We start from the raw sequence: 18,206 nt of genomic DNA on the forward strand, positions 1-18,206 counted from the left end.
GACCCAAAGAATCTAAAAAAAATTTGTGCGAAGTGAAACAATTTTCCGACTTGATTAATTGATTATTTATTGTTTTTCATCTTCATATACTTAGTTTTAGCCGTATTACCGTGTAGCGTGTAGCCCTAATGCCGTGAATGATTGGACCAGGTCCATCTTTCTTCTTGCTTTCTACAGTTAGTTTAGCTTTCGCAAATGGTAGAATGGTGCTACTATGGCGTTCTCAAAAATCATAACACAATACTTTCATACAAAATTTATTCATTTGTGTGTATTATCAATCATGTTACATAATTATAAATATAATGAAAAAATATATAAAATACAAAGACTTTAGATACACATGGCAACAAAAAAGGTACAAATTTAAAATTTTAAAAACATGATGGTGTTTGATTTTATTCAATAAATTTCAGCGACAAACTCTTCGAGATAAATGCAAGATAATCAGCCACTTCATCGATCTGAAACATAAAAAAAATTATTTGTACAGCTTTAACCTTTATATGCACTCCTGGTCAAAAAAATCCTGATACTTGCATTTTGTATGTTTTTTTTTAATTTCTCAGCGTATAGTGGTCTTAAAGGGGAGAAAGTAACCATTAATAATAAAAAACGTTCATTCATAACAATGAAACCGCTTTTAATGTTCTTAAATGATCGCCGTGGAAACAAAATTTTGACATTTGGCAAACAATGATAGGGGAGAGTTGGATAAAACGGGATAGTGGGATAAAATGGGATACCTAGCCTAGAACCCAACTAGTGCTGCTATCAATCGGACAACGACGAAAACTTGTTATCAATTGTCATTACGTCATTCTCAGTTCGTTTACCCCGATGCCACTAGTTGATGAAAAGTTGTTGTGTTTAGAATTTTTTACCCTATTTTTTTGGTACTTTGTACGCTTAAGTAGGCTGTTTTCTACATTATACTGCCTTCATATATAAAAATATAATTCCGGCGACTGTTACATTTAATTAAGCATGTATTAACGAATAGTCTCATGTGTATTATATCTAATTTTACTTTCACGTTTAGGCAGCAGCCATTTTTGTTTGGAAAAGTGTCTGAGTTGGACAATGTGGGACACTTATAAGTTGGATAAAATGGGATAGAGTTTTTTATGTCCCGTTTTATCCACGTATTTATTTGTTGGCCTATTGATTTTTTAAATAGCGATACGAAGTGTGTTCTCATGCCGCAGAAGAGGACGACATATTTTTATGTGACTTTTGTTCTGATATACGTACCTAGTCCTAAATAAAAGGTCTTATTTCCCATTTTGCCATAAAATATAAAAAACGCCTATTTTTAAGTTTCTGATTACTGAAGATATTGTTCTTTTAAGAGTAAAATTTCCTTTGCAGTTATTTGTCTACTTAATTATTTTTTTAGTAAATTTTATATAAAAAATTAAATATTGTAAACCTATACCGTTTTATCCAACCCTAGTATACTAAAACGGGATATGCAGGGCTTTAATAAATATTTTTTTTACTATTTTCTAGTCATTAAAAAAAGCTAAAAGTATGTTTTTTGTGTGCTTCCATAAATGTTATAGCTACATCAAAAATTAAAGTGATGATTTCTTTACTGTATTTTCCGTAATAAAAATAAACAAGAACGAAGGAAATTTTCTTCGTTTTGAAACTTTGGAAGGGTGGCAATTACTTGTATCCTTTTGTACCCGGGCTAAATTTTCAATATATCATAGCTGCACATTTCCCATTAATAATAATACTTATTATAACCTGCACACACTTCCACACCATTCTTTTTTTTTAGTAATAGCGTCCAGATACGTATTTTTATTGTAATAGAATAAATCAGTTGAGTTCCGTTTATCATTTTTTCACACGAAATTTAAGTTTTCCTTAATTTATACAGATTAATCGTTGAAGATGGATAATATTTGTGCTCATTTTTTCCAATTTAATAAATGTATCTGATAACCAAACAATATTAAAAAAACTTTGTATGATGAACGAATGAATTTCCTTCGTTTTGAAACTTGGCAAATGATGGCAACTTGAAAAACTGGCAAATGATGGCATTGACTTGGACCCTTTTGTACAAGGGCTAAATTTGCTATATGTAATATCTGCACCTTTTCCACTTAACTGCACATAAGACTTATGATAACCAAAACACTCGAGCACAACATTTTTTTTGAGATTTGAAAATTTCTGTCTTGAATGCAGAGAACTTTTTCTTAGCCATAAGAGCCATTTCATGGTACTGAAAGCCACTGTACATAAAATACTTATACATAGTATGGAAGTAATCAAATCAGCATTAGTTCCACTTGGACCGCTTTCAAAAGAAGCTCAAGAAGCAAGCAACAAAGATTGCCGCAAGTTCCGGTAGCAATACACCAGAGACTGTTCACGTATTGCCACGACTACAGATGTACTTTCAATGGTTGATCATAACATCTGATCCACTGATAAACAGCCTCAGAGAAATTCTAAACAAAAAAGCTGGTCAATTGTACCCAGGGGTTTTAAAGTTGATTATAGCTCCTACAGTAGAGTCTCAACCTCTGTCATATCTACTTCAAAATCAGACGAATATTTATTTATATATTTATGTATTTGTATTTATAATATATTAAATATAGAAAAACTTTTGTTTTTAATTTTTTTATTTATTTTCTAGGCTTCTAGACCTCTCTGATTCAGTTTTTAACTAATAAAAATGATTTATTTTAATATCAAATTATACAGGGTATTTGGTAAAGAATGGGCCATAGGTTAACCTTAGATTCCTGAGGTTAAAATAGGTCGATTTAAGCTGACTTACCTTGGTACAAAAGTTGATAATAACCGAAATACAGGGTGTCAAAGTTAAACTTTTATTTTATTTATTTTTGAATATTTCCTGACAGGCATGCGACAACACGAAATTTGGTAAGTGGTGCTAGTACTGTACACCCTACTAAATTATGTTAAACAGACGTTTCTGGCTATTACCAGAGGCGTACGACGGGGGAACGTGAATGGTTGACCCTTCCCAAATTCTACGCCACTGGTGGAATTTCTATTTTAGTGCAATTTTTTGATTCTCCAATACTTTATATGTAAATAACATACTCTTCATTCGTAACGATAAAGCCATTAGTTGTCGAGATATTTGAAGCTAAAAACGAAAGAGCATAATTGATTAATCAAAATAAGTGTGCTTCTTCATTTTTATCTTCAAATATCTCGAAAACTAATGACTTTATCGTTATGAATGAAGAGTATATTATTTGCATAGAAAGTATTGGAGAATCTAAAAATTATGCTAAAATAGCAGTTTCATCAGTGCAGTAGAATTTGGGAAGGGTCAACCAATCACTTCCCCAGTCGTACGCCTCTGGTATTAACCACAAACGATCATTTAACATAATTTAGTAGGGTCTACAGTACCGACACTTTCTGCCAAGTACCATAAGGATATGTCAAATAGTTTTATAGTACCGGGCACACATAGTTCTTAAAGTTTTAAATAAAGAATAAATTATTAAAAAAAAAAGAATACTTTAAAATAATTTGACATATCCGTGTGATAGTTGGCAGAAGCAGTTGTTTGTTTCTGGTACAATTTTGTGTGGTTATATACGAAATGTATGAACAATTCATTGCATTGGTGAGAAGCCATACAATTCTTTACGATGTTATTATATTATGTACTTCATCAAATTATTTTCTGCTTAATAGTCCAGGGCGCATCTGTTTTGAGATGGGCGGATCTGTTTTGAGATGGGCGCATCAGTATATGAAAATATAACTCTTTAGAAGGAGATTGGATGTTTCACCAACTCTCTACGATTTTTTTTTTAAAAGTTAAAGCCTTCGACATTTGACCTCTTGGGATAAACAATTTATAATATCTAAGCAACAAATTCGTTAATCTGGCTTTACAACTTTTTTTATGTTTGTAATTGAAAGATCTTCATTTTAAAGCTTTAAAAAATATAAAAAAATGATTTGTACAATAAATAATGCAATTGTAAAAAAACGGCCATTTTGGACCTTTCGCAGGCTGTTTTACAATAACCAATAAACGAAATTAAACTTACCCTAGCTCAAATTGTAGGTTTTTTAATTTACTACAACTTTCTATTAAAAAGTTTTTCTCTAAAATGAATATCATAAGCTGCAAAATTAAAATTCTTAAAAAATTGCAAATTTAACAAATGAAAATCGCAATATACAAAAAGCGCAAAATATTTTTGGTTACATTTTAGTAGAAGTTATTCCTGGCATCGTCCTTTACAACACCTGATAGGTTTCAAAAATTCCTGAATTATATCCTGAAATCGACCTATTTTTCACCCACAGCCTGGGGTAAAAGCTTTCATACACCTGTAATGTTAAACAATAGTAAAATTTAACATTTTTATCAGACCATCATAATTACATATCTATAATCTGTCTATTAAAGAAACAAGTGTTTATAATGCATTATTTTGTATTCAACTATACGTATCTGTTTATTAGTGAAATAAAGTTAACTACATCTACACAGTGCTGAATACGGCTCTGATTTGAATGAATCATATATCGACAGTCTAGTAGCAACACGTGCGTGAGAGTTTTGGCAACACTGATCTCCATAAGCCCAATGTTCTATTCTAAACGTGAAATAAAGTACTGAAATAAAGTACTGAAATAGGCGTACTGAAATCATTCGCAGATATATAGGGGAGGCAATAGCCGACACTAAACCTAAATAACAGCCAACTGTGGGCAATTAAAATTTTATTTATTCTTTATTTTTCTATTATTACTTTTTTAGTATTTTAAATAAACGATTTATATTATCAATCTTTATTTCCTCCTCATTTAAACCACAATTTTATTAACCAGGAGTGTAGTTTTTAAAAGTCTTTACAAAAAAATTAATTTAAAAGAAAAAATACAACAAGATAAGAAAATGGCAGTGATGAAAACTACGTAATATGTTCAATATTGGATTTATATACTCACAACTTTGGAAGTAGGTTTTCCTGCTCCATGTCCAGCTTTTGTCTCTATACGGATCATCAACGGGTTTGTTTGAAACGATGATTTACCAGCTTGATGCTGCAATTCTGCGATGAATTTCAGTGAATGTAACGGCACAACTCTGTCATCATGATCAGCAGTCATCAAAAGAGTTGCTGGATATTGCTGAGATGAGTCTAGAAAAATAATTACAAATATACATTCTATTTAACAGAATAAGGGAAAATTAAGTTTTAAAAAATTCATTTGGAGAATCTCAACAACCATTTGGCGCATGTAAAACTGAATATATCTTGCGAGGGGCAACAGAACATACTGAGAGGCCCAAAGATCTTGGAATCATACTAGACCGATCACTAAAATATAAATTCCACTGTCTGAGTACAAGACAAAAGGTTCTTCTTCTTCTTCATGTGCCTTGTCCATTGCGGACAATTTTAATTTAGCAATTTTAATTTTGTTTGCGGTGTTTCTGAATAACTCGATCGATGTTAGTCCAAACCATTGGCGTAAGTTTTAAAGCCATGAGTGTCTTCTTCTTCCGGGCCCGCGTTTGCTATCTATTTTACCCTGTACTATCAGTTGGAGTATATGATATTTATCATGTCTCATAATATGACCGAGGTATTCAAGTTTCCGTTTCTTAATTGTGAAAGAGATTTCTTTTTGTTTTCCCATTCGGCGCAGTACCTGTACGTTGGTGGTGTGAGTCATCAAGGATATTTTGAGGATACGTCGATACACCCACATTTCGAATGCCTCCAGCTTTCTCATTAATGTTTCCGTCAGCGTCCATGCCTCTGCGCCATACAGCAAGACTGGAAATACATAGCACTTTAGCAGCCGTATTTTTAGTGGGAGAGATATGTCGGAATGGGTGAATATATTTCTCATGTTGTTAAATGTTGCTCTGGCCTTTTCAATTCTAAATCGTATTTCAGTTGTTTGATCCCATTTCGAGTTGACGACTGTTCCAAGGTATATATACGAGTCAACGTGTTCAATTAATTGGTTTTTATTTTCAATTGTCTGGCAGGTTTTTGAGTTTTGCTGACCAGCATCTATTTTGTTTTATTTATGTCGAGGTTAAGTCCTCTTTCTTCACTCGCTCTTTGTACACTGTCCATAAGATACTGAAGTTCGTCGATACTACTGGCAAGTACGACTGTATCGTCCGCATATCGGATGTTATTTGTCAATTCTCCATTGATTTTTATGCCTTCGTTTGCTTCATCCAGTGCTTTTTTTTAATTTGTTCGGAGTAAATATTAAAAAGGAGAGGGGAGTCCCTGTCGCACACCTTTTCTGATATCAATGCTCGCTGTGGACGCATTGCCGACTTTTACTCTGGCTGTCTGATGCCAGTAGAGACTTCTCACAATTCGGATGTCCTTATCATCAATTCCTATGTTTTGTAGAATTTTAATTAGTTGGTCATGTCTCACATTGTCAAAGGCTTTCAAGTTCGAGTAATAGACATCCTTGTTCATATCTCTACACCTCTGTACTAATACTTGCAGATAAAAAACTGCCTCCCTTGTGCCCAAAGCGTTCCTAAAACCAAATTGTGACTCGTTGATTTCCGCTTCACACTTGTTGTAGATTCTGTTATATATGATTTTGGTGAAGACTTTGGTGATATGATTAATTAGGCTTATCAGTCTATGTTCACTATGTTGGTCATACAATTTAGTGCTTGGTTTTTTAGGAATGGCCACGAAGGTTGATTGTAACCAATTTTCCGGAATTCCGCCGCTGCCGTATATATTATTAAAACGAGTGGTTAGAGTTTCTAGGAATGAATTGTCCGTTTCGCATAAGAGTTTTAGCACTTCAGCATGAATATTGTCAGGTCCTGGAGATTTGTTATTTTTGAGGGACCATATTGCTTTTTCTACCTCTGAATTGAGAATGGAAGGACTGTTTTCGGTGATTTCAATTGAGTAATTACTAGGGCGGTCTGAAGCAAAGAGGTTTTCAACATATTGCTTCCATGTTTCTAGAATCTTTGTTGGTTCTGAGATCAAAATTCCGTTGGTGTCAAGTATAGATATGCGTTGCTGAGCTGTTGTATTTTCTTTTATTTGTCATTTCTTTTATCTTCTTGTGCATGTTTTCTTAATCGTATTTCTTTTCAAATTGTTCAATTTCTTTGAATTTTTCCGACAGCCATTCCTCTTTAGCTTCTCTGATTTTTGTTTTTATTTTTTTGAAGTTATACTGCTTTAGGCGCGATATGAGGGTGAATTTTAATATGATTAAAACCTTCAATCTGGGCGCAGTCGCATTATAACTTTGTTCTGATTGGATGTTCAGGTGACATGTCAAAAATTATTAAATATGTCGGCTGTGGCACAGCTGTGGTTTGATTATTTATGGTTGTTGCGTTTTGAAATTTGTGGGAAAAGAAACAACAAACAAAAGTTAGTTAATAGTTATACTGCCTTTTTAAATAGTTTTCATATATATTTTTGGACTGTTGGACTATTTTGGACAAGGAAAACTCATTCTAATTTGGTAAGTAGTTTTTATTATAATCATATTGTAATTATACATTTGGATTAGGTTGGAATAAATTTATTTTCTCAAGAATGGGGATTTTAGAGAGATATCCGAAATTAGGTCCGATTTTTATTTTTAAATTATGATTTTTTGGCGTAGATTTATTTATCTAGTCGGTATGTAATGCTTTGATTTGCATGCTTAATTTGATTACCAACAAAAGTTCTACCAATCTTCATCTAATATATTGTTTTCTTATTGTTTTGTTATATTTTAATATTTTCTTCCACAAAAATCAAACTACAAAATTTGATTAAATTCAGAATAACTGTCAAACAGTAAAACCCTATTCAGTTCAGTTGCCCTATTTTTCCACATGACAAATAATGTGTAATTGGATGAGTGAGTCTAGGCTTCGATTACGAATCAAAGCGTCCCCAAATTCGCGGGTTCGAATCCCGATGCAAGTTTTTATTTTTTTATTTTTTATGCCTTTTATGATTGTAAGTATATTTGTTATATAATTTTTTTTTTCAGAAAATGCGTATTTAAAATTTTTGCCAACAATTATTATCGTTCAGAAATCATTTTTTCTTTGTGGCATTTTTCAATGTGTTTGTGTGCGTTTTATTCTTTTATTTTTTTAAATATTTGGTATTGTCTTAATAAAAATTTTTGAAAAGTAGTAAGTATTAAAATTAGTTTAATATTTAAATAAAATATAAATAAACTGTTTAAAGTACATTATATCAATTTCGTTAAAATCACATAATATGTAATAGAAGTATAACTTCTTACGTGCGTACAAAGTACACACACATTCTTTTTGTGTATTTCTCGATACTTTGGTTCGATTTTGTTTTTGTACTTCCATCGCTCTTCCATCATGTCAAGGATATTCTCAGTCATCCATTCCTTTTTCTTCACTTTTTCTTGTTTCAATAGCTGCGCACATGTTGTCTGTATAGCCTGCTCAATTTCATCCCATTTTTTACTTACTTCAGATATATTCTCATTTATCCTGTTTAATTCTTTGTGTAGGGATTCTTGCACTTTTCCTCTAATATTAGGATTAGACAGTTTCTTAATGTCTATTCTCTCACTTAAAGCTTTTTTCTTGATACGCTTGCATACAACTTCGAGCTGGATTATGGTCTGTTGACACATCGGCTCCAGGGGATGTTTTTGCAGATTTGATTGCGTTTCTTATCTTATTGGTATAGCGATAAAATTTATTTTATTTCTTACGATGTTCTCTGAAGTATCTGCTGGTGATTTCCACGTATAGATTCTGCGGGCAGGAAGCTTAAATAGGGTGGTACTAAGTATCATTTTGTGTTCTTGACAGAAGTTAATAAGACGGTCTCCTCGGTCATTTCTTTCTCTTCGGTCATTTCTTTTCTCGGTTACTACGAGAAAAGACCTTCCCCGGAAATTTGTAGGGAGCGAGTGGGGTGCAAACCCACAGGTCTTATAGTCTTCTACAGCTGAGGCCTTATGGTTCTCAACGGGTAATACACCTGCCTCGTGTGGGGTAGATCTAGACACGCCCAACAAGTCACCACTGCATTAAATGAAACATGTAGAATACCTAGCGGCTGTATGAAATCTACTCCTCAATCCCTAATGTACCGGACAGCTGGATTCGCATCACCAGAACACCATAGACCGTCTCGCAATATGTACAGGCAAATTTTTAAGGTTTATGAGAAATGTCAGCATCGAACCACCCGAACTGTTTCCCCTACACCCAGAACCACCTAATAGTCGAAGCAATAAAGCACTGAACCTCCGATAAAAAAACGACAAGATGGATCTTAATAATTATTTTTGCATTCGACTCGTGAATGCGCCAGGAAACTTTGTGACCCCAAGCCATTATACATATGTATAATATTGAAAAACTGCATACAAAAAATGCATTCTTAAAGTGTATCTCAAACAGACGAAAAAAAAATTCAGAACTCGTCAATTATCGGCGGAAATGAGTTCAATTTTGTTACTCTAGGGTTTTTGGTTAGCTGAAAACGAATATGACGTCATAAGAGATCTCCGGAGTACCTGGTGCCCAGGTTACCGACTGTTTACCTCGTCATTAAAATTCATAAAAAATTAGTCAAAAATCATTTCACTAACGATGAATATGACATCGGAAGTGGTCTACGGAGTACCTGGTGACCAGGGTACCTACTGTTTACCTCGTCTTGTGGAGTTTTCGGCAAAAATGTATTAAAACATTAGTCAAAAATCATTACTCGGGGGGTTTTTGGGGTCGCTAACGACGAATATGACATCGAAATTGATCTCAGGAATACCTGGTGCCCAGGATACCTACTGTTTACCTCGTCTTCGGGAGCTTTCGGCAAATTCATTAAAAAATTAGTCAAAAAACATTATTCCGGGGGTTTTTGGAGTCGCTGACGACAAATATGACATCGGAAGTGATCTCCGGAGTACCTGGTGCCCAGAGTACCTACTGTTTATCGCGTGACTAATGATTTTTGACTAATTTTTTAATGAATTTGCCGAAAACTCTGGAAGACGAGGTAAACAGTAGGTACCCTGGGCATAAGGTATTCCGGAGATCACTTCCAATGTCATATTCGTCGCCAGAGACCCCAAAAACCCCCCGAGTAATAAATTTTGACTAATTTTTAAATGAATTTGACGAAAACTCCAGAAAACGAGGTAAACAGTAGATACCCTGAGTCCCAGGTATTCCGTAGATAACTTCCGATGTCATATTCGTCGTTAGGGACCCCAAAAACCCCCCAAATAATGATTTTTGACTAATTTTTTAATACATTTTTTGCCGAAAACTCCACAAGACGAGGTAAACAGTAGGTACCCTGGGCACCAGGTACTCCGTAGATCACTTTCGATGTCATATTCGTCGTTAGTGACCCTAAAAACCCCCCGAGTAATGATTTTTGACTAATTTTTTAATGAACAGAGAGCGGAATATATGCAACACAACATTACCAAAATATGCGCATATATATGCATTACTTTTACTACAAATATGCAGGTATTTTTTCTAAATTTGTCTAAATATGCAAATGCATATTAAAAATACTCAAAAATAAAACAATATATTAAATATAAACATTTATGTTTAAAAAATTCAACCTACATTTATGTTTAATACATATTTATTTTTCACATAAAAACAAATGAAATGGCACACAAAAACTGATATTATAATTAAATTAAGAATCTAAATTATAGTATTTCTAATCAAATATTTTTCAAAATTTTCAACTAGCAACTTTTGCCTTCTATCACTAAAAACGTGTTTGGATACAGAAAAAGTTCGTTCTACATCTACTGATGTTATAGGACAATATTTTAATTTAGGCAGTAAACTAATTTGCCAAGTCGTAAGATCTTCAGAAAAATTGCCTTCAAAAATACGTACAACTTTCCTCAAACAATCGAAGCCCTCATTTTTTTCTAAAACATTTTTTAATTTATTTCTAATTGTAATCCCTGTATTTCCGGGAATTTTTTGACAATGAGCAGAAAAAGTGTTAACAAGATTAACCAAAGCACTTAATTGTAAATTTCTTTGTTCTAATGACTTTATTAGATCTGGTAAAAAATGAAATGTGAAAATGAATGTAACTTACGATTTTGGAACAGGCCTTGCAAAATACTTTGTCTCCACTTAGCTTTAACTCGGGAAAACTCTTTATCCAAGCACTTTTTTGAATGGTAGACATATTAAAATTTAATATATACCAATCACTTCAAAAACACTAAATACGATACAACGTTTACTTTAAACAAATGTTGGCCGGAAACTGACAAAATAAATATTAGACCCTTAAAAGCAGGTAGGTACCTACGACTTGCTACGCTAATAAAATAATATTTTTCTGGGAACACCCATAATTGTTAAATTCAGGTAGTAATGGGAAAGTCCAGATAGATAATAATGAGCGATAGATAGATAAATAACGAGCTCGTTCATATCGAAGTTATAAAATTCCAACTAAGAGAGGAAAATTTTAAACTTTTATATAATTTATTTTTAAAATATGCAAAATAAATCCTGTTTAGCTTAAATATGCAATGTTGTGTTTGTTGTCTGAAAATATGCAATATATGCATCTATATATGCACTTTGCATATATTCCGCTCTCTATTAATGAATTTTAATGACGAGGTAAACAGTAGGTACCCTAGGCACCAGGTACTCCGGAGATCACTTACGACGTCATATTCGTTTTCAGCAACCCCAAAAACCTCCGAGTAACAAAATTGAACTCATTTCCGCCGATAAATGACGAGTTCTGAATTTTTTTAATTGTCTATTTGAGATGCACTTTAATGCATTTTTTGTTTGCAGTTTTTCAATATTATATCATGGTTCGGGGTCACAAAGTTTTCTGGCGCATTCACGAATCGAATGCAAAAAGAATTATTAAGATCCGTCTTGTCGTTTTTTTTTTCAGAGGTAAGGCCGATTTTAGTGCTTTACTGCTTCGCCTATAATGGAATGAACATAACCTCATTAAATGGAGTATAAAAAGAGATGACGACGCACTTTGTGAATGTGGGGAAATACAGAATGTGGAGCACCTAAGAGTATGCAGGCTTTGCCCATCACAGTGCACAATCGATGATTTATGGCTCGCAAATACAAAGGGTGTAGACGTAGCCCAATACTGGATCGAAAAACTGTAGTCACATTCAGAATCATATACATTATATCGGTTTTATAGCGTTCTACGCCTTTCCGTTCCTAATCGCCACTCCTTTCTATTGTGGCAGTCTTCCTCTCTTAGATTTCTTTGACATCGCCTTGGAGATGCCCTTTATCCATGTAGTTGCTGGTCTTCCTCATTTTCGTTTTTCTGTGGGGGTCTATTCTAACACTTTTTTGGGATTCTCCTTTCGTCCATTCGTCTTACGTGTCCGTAATTCCGTTCCATTTGTTGTCTAATGTCGTCGTTTCTTATGTGATCTAGTCTAGATCTTCTTGCTGACCTTCTCCAAAAATCCATCTCAGTGGCTAGTAATTTATCTTTGTACTTGTTGGTTAATTGCCAGACTTCAGCTCCATAAGTTAACACTGGTTTTAATATTGTGTTGTAAATTCGTTTTTTATTTTTTGTTCTTATATTTTTTTGCCACACTACCGAATTCAGGGCTCCTATCACCTGTTTTCCCTTTACCATCATTTCCTTAATATTTTCTTCGTTTCGTCCTGTACTAGTTAGTTTTATTCCCAGATATATGTATTCATTGCAGCTTGTAATTGTCTCCTGTTCCAGGTTCAGGTTCTCCGTTTCTTCCCGTCCTACGCATAGATATTGTGTTTTTTTGGTATTCACCTCCAGGCCCCATTTTCTATATTCCTCTATTAGTTTCCTTGCCATATATTCCAGATCTTCCTTGTCCTGTGCAATTACAATTTGGTCATCTGCATAGTGCAGCGTGTACAGTATCGCATCTCCTATCGGTAGTCCCATTCCATTGCACTTCTTCTTCCATTGTCTAAGGGCTTCATCAATATACAGGGTGGTTCACCTTATTCGCCTCGATCTCTGTACGGAAAACCACTTGATATTTTAAAAAAAATTTCTTCACAGAAATATACAGGGCCTTTAATACTACAACCTAAAAATAATGTGAATTATACAGGGTGCTCCAAAAAAGAGTGGTACATCAAAGTTATATTTTTTCTTATGGAATGCACTATATCTGATGACATTACTGAAGTGACCTTAAAAAATAAGCTATACTTTTATAAGGGTTCCCTATACCTAAATACAGGGTGTTTTGATTTATTTCGATTTTTATGAAATTGTAAGGTTTTAGAAAAAAATAAATATCTACGAATCTAAGAATCAGTAACAAATTCCTTCTTGGATCTTAATAATAGACTATTTAGCATACTTAAACAGATGCTTGCTGCGATAAAATTTCTTACAGGGTGGTCAAAATATGAGATTGTTCTATTAACAAATTCAAGCTGTAATAACTTACTTATTTTAAATAGAACACCCTGTATCTTACTAGTCTATCGCGTAGAAAATTTACTTAGCTTTCAATTTATATTAGGGTTTCCTATACCTATCTTTTACAGGGTGGTCAAAATATTAGATTGTTCTATTAACAAATTCAAGCTGTAATAACTTACTTATTTTAAATGGAACACCCTGTATCTTACTAATCTATCGCGTATAAAATTTACTTTGCTTTCAATTCTTATTAGGGTTACATATGCCTATCTCCCTTCATTTTTGAAATATTTAAAGATTTCCTAATTTGTAAGCTTTAAAAATTAGAATTAAGTACCTATGTCGTGGTTATGTACAACACATCACCAACGCCGGCAATATACTTAAATATCTTAGTCAAGATACTTTCGTTAATAAAATTCATATTTTTATCATTTAATCACACAGAGTGTTCTTATTTTAAATGACATACTCGATATTCTATTCTTTATAATGGAAGATATTTAAAATCTCTTCAATTCCATGTAAACATTCTCAATACACATGTTATTCTGTAAATATTAATTCCCATGTTATTCTGTAAATACCCATTTTTACATATTTTTGTACAATAGGCTCGTTTTCGTCATAGTAGCCATTGCATTTAATTGTCTGTAATTGCGATTCAAAGATTCAAACAAAAAGTGGTGTTCTTAAATTTATTTAATAACCATTGGTTTAAGATATGGAAAATACTTATACGGAATGAAATATAATTTAAGTATCTTCCAGAATACGGCATCTAATATAGGGTATGCAGTTTAATATAAACATATTATTTAATGTCACATGTAGGCCAAAATCAACTAAAATAATAAAACACTGTGTGTGATTACATGATAACAATGAAAATTTTATTATTGACAGTATCATGTCTAAGTATATTGCCGGTGTTGGTGATGTGTTGTACATAATATGTAACCACGACATATTTACTTAATTCTAATTTTTAAAGCTTGCAAATTAGGAAATCTTTAAATATTTAACAAATGAAGGGAGATAGGTATAGGAAACCCTAATAAGAATTGAAAGCTAAATAAATTGTCTACGCGATAGGCTAGTAAGATACAGGGTGTTCTATTTAAAATAAATAAGTTATTGCAGCTTGAATTTGTTAATAGAAAAATCTAATATTTTGACCACCCTGTAAAAAGATAGGTGTAGGAAACCCTAATACAAATTGAAAGATAAGTATATTTTCTACGCGATAAACTAGTAAGATACAGGGTGTTCCATTTAAATTAAGTAAGTTATTACAGCTTGAATTTGTTAATAGAAAAATCTCATATTTTGACCACCCTGTAAGAAATTTTGTTGCAGTAAGCATCTGTTTAAGTATGCTAAATAGTCTATTATTAAGATCCAAGAAGGAATTTGTTACTGATTCCTAGATTCGTAGATATTTATTTTTTTCTAAAACCTTACATTTTCATAAAAATCGAAATAAATCAAAACACCCTGTATTTAGGTATAGGGAACTCTTATAAAAGTATAGCTTATTTTTTAAGGTCAATTCAGTAATGCCATCAGATATAGGGCATTCCATAAGAAAAAATATAACTTTGATATACCACTCTTTTTTGGAGCACCCTGTATAATTCACATTATTTTTAGATTGTAGTATTAATGGCCCTGTATATTACTGTGAAGAAATTTTTTTAAAATATCAAGTGGTTTTCCGTACAGACACCGAGGCGAATAAGATGAACCACCCTGTATATACAGGGTGTTTGGTAAAGAATGGGCCATAGCTTAACCTCAGGTTCCTGAGATTAAAATAGGCCGATTTAAGTTAACTTAACTTAGTACAAAGTTTATAATAACCGAGATACAGGGTGTCAAAATTAAACTTTTTTTTTTATTTATTATTGAATATTTCCTGACAGGTATGACATAACAACATGAAATTTGGTATGTGGGGGTTTTTTGGGTCGAGAAAACCAAATTCCCTACCAAAAATTATGTATTGCCCAGAGAGCGCCACATACGCCTTTCAGCACTCATTTATTACGTTCAATTTTTTTATCCCTCACTCTGTATAATTTTTACATTAAAATTTTTATTCTCCTATTACGTTTACTTAAAAAAGGTATACTTCTTTCATCTCCCTAAACTCAACCGTTTTCGAGATAAACGCATTTTAAATCTGCGATACACCATCATTTTTAACATAATATCATTGTAGTTACACCCGAAAAATAACTTAAAACCATAATAATTGTGCCAGTTCTCAAATTTATGTCATTGCATCGCAAATTCCATTTGAAGAAATTTGCGATACATTTTTGGATAATTTTATGGTTTTAAGTTATTTTTGGGGTGTAACTACAATGATATTATGCTAAAAATGATGGTGTATCGCAGATTTAAAATGCGTTTATCTCGAAAACGGTTGAGTTTAGGGAGATGAAAGAAGTATACCTTTTTTAAGTAAAACTAATAGGAGAATAAAAATCTTAATGTCATAATTATACAGAGTGAGGGATAAAAAAAATTAAACGTAATAAATGAGTGCTGAAAGGCGTATGTGGCGCCCTCTGGGCAATGCATAATTTTTGGTAGGGAATTTAGTTTTCTCGACCCAAAAAACCCCCACATACCAAATTTCATGTTGTTATGTCATACCTGTCAGGAAATATTCAATAATAAATAAAAAAAAAGGTTTAACTTTGACACCCTGTATCTCGGTTATTATAAACTTTGTACTAAGGTAAGTTAGCTTAAATCGGCCTATTTTAACCTCAGGAACCTGAGGTTAAGCTATGGCCCATTCTTTACCAAACACCCTGTATATTGAATAATACTGGCGATATACAGCATCCTTGCCTTAGACCTTTAGTGGCCAGGAAACCTTTTGATATTTTATTTCCGCTTTTAATTTTGGATGTCGAGTTTCTATATAGTTCTTTGAGTGCCTGTATAATAGATACATTTATGCTGGTCTTTTCTAGTACTTCCCAAAGTCTATTAATGGGGACCGTGTCATATGCCTTCGTTAGATCTACCATGAGTAAATTCAACTCTTGGTCTCTTGACATCCTTTTTTCTATTACTTGAGTTATAGAGAAAATGTTGTCTATTGTGGATCTACCTGCCCTAAAGACGCTTTGTTCCTCTGATGGTACGCTTCACGTATTAGATCTTTTAGAATTCTTCCGTACAATCGACTTAGTGTACTAGTTACGGTAATACCTCTGTAGTTATTTGGATCTTGTTTACTACCTTTCTTATGTATAGATGTTATCCATCCTTCTTTCCATGTCTGTGGTACCGGTTCTCCATTTAAAAATCTATTCATTAATGTTGTTATTATTTTAGCTAATTTGTCAGTACCATTTTTAAGTAGTTCTGCAGGTATTCCTTCCGGCCCTGGGGCGCGACCGTTTTTTAATAAGGATATTGCTTTTTTTGGTCTGTTCTTCGTTTATATGAATTGGCTGTCCTGTGACCTCGACTACATTGTGTGATGTGGTCCTGTATTCTGGTCTGTTTTCTACCAATAGTGATTTGTAATGTTCTTCCCATTTCGTTGTTGTTATAGGGTTTATCACAGTTTCTTCTATTTTGGTTCTTACTTTCTTTATAAATCTCCAGGCTTCTCTAGATTTTCTCCCTCCGATGTATGTGTCCAACTCCTGACATTTGTCTTCCCATTTTTGATTTTTGGCGTTTATGACTTCGGTTTTGAATTTGTCACGTGCTTGCCGATATTCACTTTTTTATTCTCGTTTTTTCTGTCATTTAGCCATTCTGGATCGTAAAAGTAAAAAAAGTAAGTGTATGTACACTGTAAACAGAAGAAATAAACTACTTACCCTGTGGTATATGAATGTTATGCAATGGGGAATACTTATACAAATATTTAAACTGATCTTCTTCTTCAGAGCTCCCATAATCAGACTTCCAGGCATAACCAATGGTAAATTTGTGATAACGTAACATATCCAGCACACCCACTTGGCAAATGGCTGCTCCGAACAACTGGGGAGCTTGGTTAATGCAAGCTGCCACTAAAAGCCCACCATTAGAACCTCCTTGAATCGTCAGTTTATTTACTGTGGTGTAATTTTGCTCGACTAGATATTTCGCAGCATACTGGAAATCGTCAAAGCAGTTTTGTTTGTTTCCAAAACGGCCACCATTGTGCCAGGTGTCACCATATTCACTAAAAAATATATTAAAGTTATACTGCCCTGCTAAGTAATTCCTAACTGACAATATTAGACTTTTGACAAAAAGCAATATTTGTAGTTAATACTGCGCCATCCTCATTTTAAAAAGACGACTTTTGCTTTTTTGCACATTAGTAGTTAATTAGATTTTTTTTTTTCATTTACAGGCAGTCACTAAAACAATCCCAAGTTTGACATTTGATAGACAGGACTTTTTAACTAAGTCTAGTTTTAACAATAAAACACTGAAAACGTTTGTTTTCTATACTTCCACAAGATTTATTACAACTAAGTGACTACAGCTGTTTCGGCAGTGTGCCTTTCTCAAGTGATATAGTTTACAATGCGTTTGCCTTTTTAAGTCTTTAACTGAAGAGGTTGAGGAGTGGGGAGCTGTTTGTCTCGAGTTGGTCATTCAGAATTATATCTGTATTGTTCAATTTATTAATTTTCATAGATTCTAAAAAAGATAGCTTAAGGTTTTTATTTTGAATATGCAGAATTTGAAACTCTTCATTGAAAGAATGAT

The 18,206-nt window shown here is 33.2% G+C and overlaps 1 protein-coding gene across 3 annotated transcripts in view; it reads right to left on the bottom strand.

Moving 5' to 3' along the window:
- Positions 1-243: 243 nt before the first annotated feature.
- LOC114329551 (prolyl endopeptidase) overlaps positions 244-18,206 on the bottom strand; it is a 170,945-nt gene continuing 152,982 nt past the window's right edge. For all 3 annotated transcript variants that reach the window (XM_050641308.1, XM_050641306.1, XM_050641307.1), the window contains exons 12-14: positions 17,321-17,670; positions 4,978-5,171; positions 244-464 (exon numbers count right to left, since the gene is read on the bottom strand). In XM_050641308.1, coding sequence (XP_050497265.1) covers positions 399-464; positions 4,978-5,171; positions 17,321-17,670 — 610 coding nt within the window. In that variant the 3' untranslated portion in view covers positions 244-398. The remainder of the gene's footprint in view (positions 465-4,977; positions 5,172-17,320; positions 17,671-18,206) is intronic.

Source organism: Diabrotica virgifera, chromosome 10, assembly GCF_917563875.1.
Source record: "Diabrotica virgifera virgifera chromosome 10, PGI_DIABVI_V3a".
Classification (NCBI taxonomy): Eukaryota; Metazoa; Arthropoda; class Insecta; order Coleoptera; family Chrysomelidae; genus Diabrotica; species Diabrotica virgifera.